Source organism: Cebus imitator, unplaced genomic scaffold, assembly GCF_001604975.1.
Source record: "Cebus imitator isolate Cc_AM_T3 unplaced genomic scaffold, Cebus_imitator-1.0 Scaffold375, whole genome shotgun sequence".
NCBI lineage: Eukaryota > Metazoa > Chordata > Mammalia > Primates > Cebidae > Cebus > Cebus imitator.
The window spans coordinates 1,905,104-1,911,280 of NW_016107690.1; the positions used below are offsets into that span (position 1 = coordinate 1,905,104).

Sequence of the window (6,177 nt, forward strand, 5' to 3'; positions counted from 1 at the left end):
GGATGGTGGATGGATGGATGGATGATGGATGGATGGTGGATGGATGATGGATGGATGATGGATGGATGGATGGATGGATGATGGATGGATGGTGGATGGATGGATGATGGATGGATGAATGGATGATGGATGGATGGTGGATGGATGGATGGATGATGGATGGATGGTGGATGGATGGATGATGGATGGATGGATGGATGATGGATGGATGGTGGATGGATGGAGGATGGATGGATGGATGGATGGATGATGGATGGATGGATGGAGATGATGGATAGATGAGTAGATGGATGATGGATTATAGACAGATGGATAGACAGTGATAGGGCAGTAGATATAGCTATCTGTAGGTTGATATATATGGACATAGATTATGTAGATACAGTTATCGATAGAGATATGGTTAGACAGACTGGGGAACAGTTGTGGGTCACTTTCAGTTTGTGGGCAAATGCCTAGGTGGTCTTTTGAAAGGCCCTGGGGAATGGGGGAAGCGCATTCCACTAGGCAGGAGAGATCTCTGTCACTTCTTACCTCTGCTTGGGCTCGAGCCGCCCGGATGTGGGGTTCTTTTAATGCCCAGGCAGCAACCTTTGCTGTGTTGTTCCTGATACACCCAGTTGTCCTCATCCTGGGGCGATTTTGTCCCCAGGGGACACTGGATAATTCCTGGGGACATTTATGATTGTCAGAACTGGGCAGCAAGGGGCTCCTGGTCTGCAGTGGGTGGAGGCCAGGGACAGTGCCCAGCACCTGCAGTGCCCAGGACGGTCCCGAATGTCAGCAGTTGTGACGCTGAGACACTGGGTGTCCTCACTGTTGCTTGGGGGGATAAAGTTAGTTCCCTGGTGGGAGGGGGCAAAATTTGGCTCCAAGACTTAGAATTATGTGGGCCGGGCGCGGTGCCTCACACCTGTCATCCCAGCACTTTGGGAGGCTGAGGCAGGTGGATCATGAGATCAAGAGATCGAGACCATCTGGCCAACATGGTGAAACCCCGTCACTACTGAAAACACAAAAATTAGCTGGGCATGGTGGTGCGTGCCCGTAAGTCCCAGCTACTCAGGAGGCTGAGGCAGGAGAATCACTTGAACCTGGGAGGCAGAGGTTGCAGTGAGTTGAGATTGCGCCGCTGCACTCCAGCCTGGCTGCAGAGCGAATCTCCCTCTCAAAACAAAAAAAGACTTAGAATTATGCTTAAAAACATTTAAGAGTCACCTGGTTTGATGGCTCACACCTATAATCCTAGTATTTTGGGAGGCTAACACAGGAGGATTGCTTGGACCAGCCTAGGCAAACAAGTGAACCCGTCTCTTAAAAAAAAATGCTTAAGTGCCTGAAGTCCACACTGGCAGTATTTGTGTGTTTAAGAAGTCTGAGTATTGGCTGCCTTCATTAGCTCATGTTGGCAGGTGAGCCTGCTTCAGACAGCTTAAGTTTACAAACAAGGCTGACTCTTGAAAGGCCAGGGTCTTCCTTTGTAACGTTCATAGAGGATGCATTAATTTCTCCTCAGATGGTCCTTCGAGGTCCAGAGGGGCAGGAGAGGCTGGGAGAGCCCATGGCTCCCGTGGTCCCAAGCGCTGGTGTCTGTCACTTGTTGGACTCCTGACAGTGCAGGGCAGATCAGGAGGGCACAGGTGGCTTTGCCGGGGTGCCCAGGGCTGCGTCATCTGTGGGACGGGAAGGTCCAGGGCTCGGAGGCCCTGGTGACGTTGTACTTGGGCTTGCACGATGCCCCCCGGGGAGCTCCCTGTGGCCCGGTGGGCCTTGCCCCTCCCTGCTCACTTGCCTTCTTGACTTTCAGCGCCAAGAAGAGGGAGGGTGAGCTCACGGTGGCCCAGGGCCGAGTGAAGGACCTGGAGTCCCTGTTCCACCGGAGCGAGGCGGAGCTAGCAGCCGCCCTTGGTGACAAGCGTGGCCTGGAGAGTGACGTGGCTGAGCTGCGGGCCCAGCTGGCCAAGGTAGGTGGTAGGGGCTGTGGGACGCCCCCGCAGGGCGCGGGCGGCAGATTGTCACGCCAGCACGCTGTACTGTGCCTCTCAGGCCGAGGACGGTCATGCAGTGGCCAAAAAGCAGCTGGAGAAGGAGACGCTGATGCGCGTGGACCTGGAGAACCGCTGCCAGAGCCTGCAGGAGGAGCTGGACTTCCGGAAGAGCGTGTTCGAGGAGGTGAGCAGCCGCCCGGCCTCCAGCCTGGCATGGCAGAAACAGAATCCACCCTCACGGCTGTGGAGGGCAGAAGTCCGAGGGCACCGAGAGGTCGGGCCGGGCCCCTCCCACGGCTCCAGGGAGGATCCTCCTGCACCCAGGGCGGCCTTGGCTTCGTGTCTGTCCCCATCTTCCCGTGGCTCCCTCCTCTCTGCGCCCATGCTCTGTGTATCTGACAAGGACACGTGTCATTGGAATCAGGGTCCTCCTGGATCATCCAAAATGACCTAACGACACTACAGAGACCCCGTTTGCAAATAAGGGTCATTTGCAGCTGCTGGGCACCGGGACATGGGCACATGTTTTTTTTGTTTTTGAGACGGAGTCTCACTCTGTTGCCCGTGTTGGAGCGCAAAGGTGCAGTCTCGGCTCACTGCAACCTCCTCCTCCCGTGTTCAAGCAGTTCTCCTGCCTCACCCTCCCAAGTGGCTGGGATTACAGGCACGCACCACCATGCCCAGGGAATTTTTGTATTTTCAGTAGAGACGGGGTTTTACCATGTTGGCCAGGCTGCTCTCTAACTTCTGACCTCACGTGATCCGCCCGCCTCCGCCTCCCAAAGTGCTGGGATTACAGGCGTGAGCCACAGCACCGCACTACCTAAAAATGTTATTTTTAGGTAGTAAAGACTGGGTCTTGCTATGTTTCCCTGGTTGCTCTCAAACTCCTGGGCTCAAGTGATCCTCCTGCCTCAGTCTCCCAAAGTGCTGGGATTACAGGCCTGAGCCACCCCGCCGGTCACAACACATCTCTTGTGTGTCAAGGAAGGTCTACATGGATTTCTTGCCTTTCTTAAAGCTTGGCATTCGCACCCTGGGAGCTGAGTGTGGCCGCCTGGGTCCTAACCGCTAGACCCTGAGGCAGGGGTCAGGTGCATCTTCTGGGGGCCACTCTGCAGCCTCCCACAGGCCTCCCTGTCCAAAGCAGGGTTGAGGCCTATACTCCCCACCCAGCCTCCTTCCCCGACCTGCAGAGCCCCTCACAAGGAGGGACCATCACATCCCTCAGGACCCGCTGTGATGTCACAGTGCAGGGTGGAATGCCCGGGCTGGCCAGGCCCATGCCCACTCCCCAGGGAGAGCTGCTGGCGGAGGGATGTTGGGACAGCCGCAGACTCATGCCCCACTCCGGCCAGGCCCAGAGAGCGCGGGGGCCCCCACGGGAGCCGGAAGGGAGGCCGCCGGGGCCGTTGTGAGGGGGCCTGTGGGGGACCCTGTGAGAGAGTCCGTGAGGAGACTCAGCAGGACTGTGCGGGGGTCCGGGAACACACCCCTGGTAGAACCCACGAGGGCACCTGTGAAGAGACCCATGAAGGTTGTGTGGGGCCCTGGGAAGACACTGCTGAGGGACCCTCAGAGGGAGCTGCTGTGGGGAGCCTGGCCCAGGCCCATGCAGCCCACAGGATGCGGGACCCCGGAGAGGGTGGCCGTGAAGGTGGGTGCGTGGCTTGCAGAGCTCCACCGGGCCACCCGCCTCACCCACTGCAAATGTGGCCTGCTTCCTTCAGAAGCGTTTCCGCTGGTTGGTTTTTGTTTTTTGAGATGGAGTCTTGCTCCATTGCCCTGGCTGGAGGGCAGCAGCATGATCTCGGGTCCCTGCAACCTCCACCTCCCGGGTTCCAACGGTTCTCCTGCCTCAGCCTCCTGAGTGGCTGGGATTGTAGGTGTATACCACCACACCCAGCTGATTTTTGTATTTTTAGTAGAAATGGGGTTTTGCGATGTTGGCCATACTGGTCTTGAACTCCTGACCTCAGGTGATCCGCCTGCCTTGGACTCCCAAAGTACTGGGATTACAGGCATGAGCCACCACGCCCAGCCCGCTTTCTTAAATAATAGCTTTTATGAAAGAGTTCACTCTTTTTGTTTTTTTCTTTTTGGAGTCTCACTCTTTTGTCCAGGTTGGAGTGCAGTGGTGTGATCTCGGCTCACTGCGACCTCCTGGGTTCAGGTGATTCTCTTGTCTCAGCCTCCTGAGTAGCTGGGACTACTGGCGCCCACCACCACGCCCAGCTTTTTTTTTTTTTTTTTAAATTAAGATGGAGTTTCACCATATTGGTCAGGCTAGTCTTGAACTCCTGACCTCAGGTGATCCACCCGCCTCGGCCTTCCAAAGTGCTGGGATTACAGGCGTGAGCCACCTCACCTGTGCCCCATGCCCAGCTATTTTAAGTCCACCTTTCTGAAATGTACAGTTCAGCATTGGTAGGACCTCCACAGGATTGTCCGACCACCGCCTCTAATTCTAGAACATTCCATTACCCAAAAACAACCCCATCTCCATCATCCCCCGTCCCGCCTCTGGGGCTGGGCCTGTCCTGGACATTTCCGTGGGAATGGGGTCACGCTTTCTGCGGCCTTTTGTGCCTGGCGTCCTCAAGGTGCATCCACGCTCAGGCCAGTGTCGGAGCCCTGCTCCTTGTGGATGGCCCTCGGGCCGCCCCTCCCCTGCACGTGCATCGGCTCCTAACTCCTGCACAGGGAACCAGGAATTGCCTGGAGGTTCCTCTTGGCACGTGCTGGAGCACTCCCTTGGGTCTGGGGCTTGGGGCCTGGCGGCTCGGAGGGTCATGGAGGCTGGTCCCCAGGAGGTTCGCGAGACGCGGCGGCGGCACGAGCGGCGCCTGGTGGAGGTGGACAGCAGCCGGCAGCAGGAGTACGACTTCAAGATGGCGCAGGCACTGGAGGAGCTGCGGAGCCAGCACGACGAGCAAGTGCGGCTCTACAAGCTGGAGCTGGAGCAGACCTACCAGGCCAAGGTGCGGCCGGCGGGCGGCGTGGCCGGGGGGACCGCCGCCCCGTGCGCGCCCTCACCCGCCCGTGTCCCCGCAGCTGGACAGCGCCAAGCTGAGCTCCGACCAGAACGACAAGGCGGCCAGCGCGGCCCGCGAGGAGCTGAAGGAGGCCCGCATGCGCCTGGAGTCCCTCAGCTTCCAGCTCTCCGGGCTTCAGAAGCAGGTGACGAGCACAGCGCCACCGCCGCCGTCCCCCTGGCCGGACCGCTGGGCCCTGCCCCGGGATGTGCAGGGCTCGGGGTAGCAGCCTTTCCGCAGTGGCCGCAGCGCTGGGGCGCCCGGCGATGCCCCTTCCCTCCCCTCGCGTGCACCCCACGCCCGAGGCTGGTCTCTGCCCGGTCCGCGGTGATCACACCCATCTCCCGCAGTCCCAGGATCACCCGGGCCCTTGTGACCCTTGGCTGCCCGCCCCCTCCCCAGGCCAGCGCGGCTGAGGATCGCATCCGAGAGCTGGAGGAGGCCATGGCCGGGGAGCGAGACAAGTTCCGGAAGATGCTGGACGCCAAGGAGCAGGAGATGACGGAGATGCGGGACGTGATGCAGCAGCAGCTGGCCGAGTACCAGGAGCTGCTGGACGTCAAGCTGGCCCTGGACATGGAGATCAGCGCCTACCGCAAGCTGCTGGAGGGCGAGGAGGAGAGGTGGGGCGGGGAGAGGCGCTGGGCGAGGGGGCGGGGCTGCTGGGAGGAGGGGCAGGGGCGGAGGCGGGGCAGGGCTGCAGCGACCGCTCCACGTGCCCTGGGCTGTCTGGGGCTCCCACCGCCAGCCCCTCCCTCCGTGCCTTCCCCCCAGGCTGAAGCTGTCCCCCAGCCCATCCTCGCGTGTCACCGTGTCTCGAGCCGCCTTGAGCAGCAGCAGCAGCGGCAGCAGCACACCGGCCACCGGGCGCCTGGGCCGCAGTAAGCGGAAGCGGCTGGAGGTGGAGGAACCCTTGGGCAGCGGCCCCGGCGTCCTAGGCACGGGCGTGGGCACGGGTGGCAGTGGCAGCTTCCACCTGGCCCAGCAGGCCACGGCCTCGGGCAGCGTCAGCATAGAGGAGATCGACCTGGAGGGGAAGTTCGTGCAGCTGAAGAACAACTCGGACAAGGTGACCCAGCAGATGGGAGTGATGAGAATGACCGGGGCACAGTGGAACGGGGGTGACCCAGCAGATGGGGGTGATGAGAATGACC

At 59.9% G+C, this 6,177-nt stretch overlaps 1 protein-coding gene across 1 annotated transcript in view; it reads left to right on the forward strand.

Moving 5' to 3' along the window:
- LMNB2 (lamin B2) overlaps positions 1 to 6,177 on the forward strand; it is a 25,381-nt gene that overhangs the window by 16,486 nt on the left and 2,718 nt on the right. The window contains exons 3-8 of the mRNA XM_017507468.2: positions 1,808 to 1,964; positions 2,047 to 2,172; positions 4,799 to 4,969; positions 5,043 to 5,168; positions 5,426 to 5,646; positions 5,798 to 6,092. Of these exons, the coding sequence (XP_017362957.1) occupies positions 1,808 to 1,964; positions 2,047 to 2,172; positions 4,799 to 4,969; positions 5,043 to 5,168; positions 5,426 to 5,646; positions 5,798 to 6,092 (1,096 nt within the window). The remainder of the gene's footprint in view (positions 1 to 1,807; positions 1,965 to 2,046; positions 2,173 to 4,798; positions 4,970 to 5,042; positions 5,169 to 5,425; positions 5,647 to 5,797; positions 6,093 to 6,177) is intronic.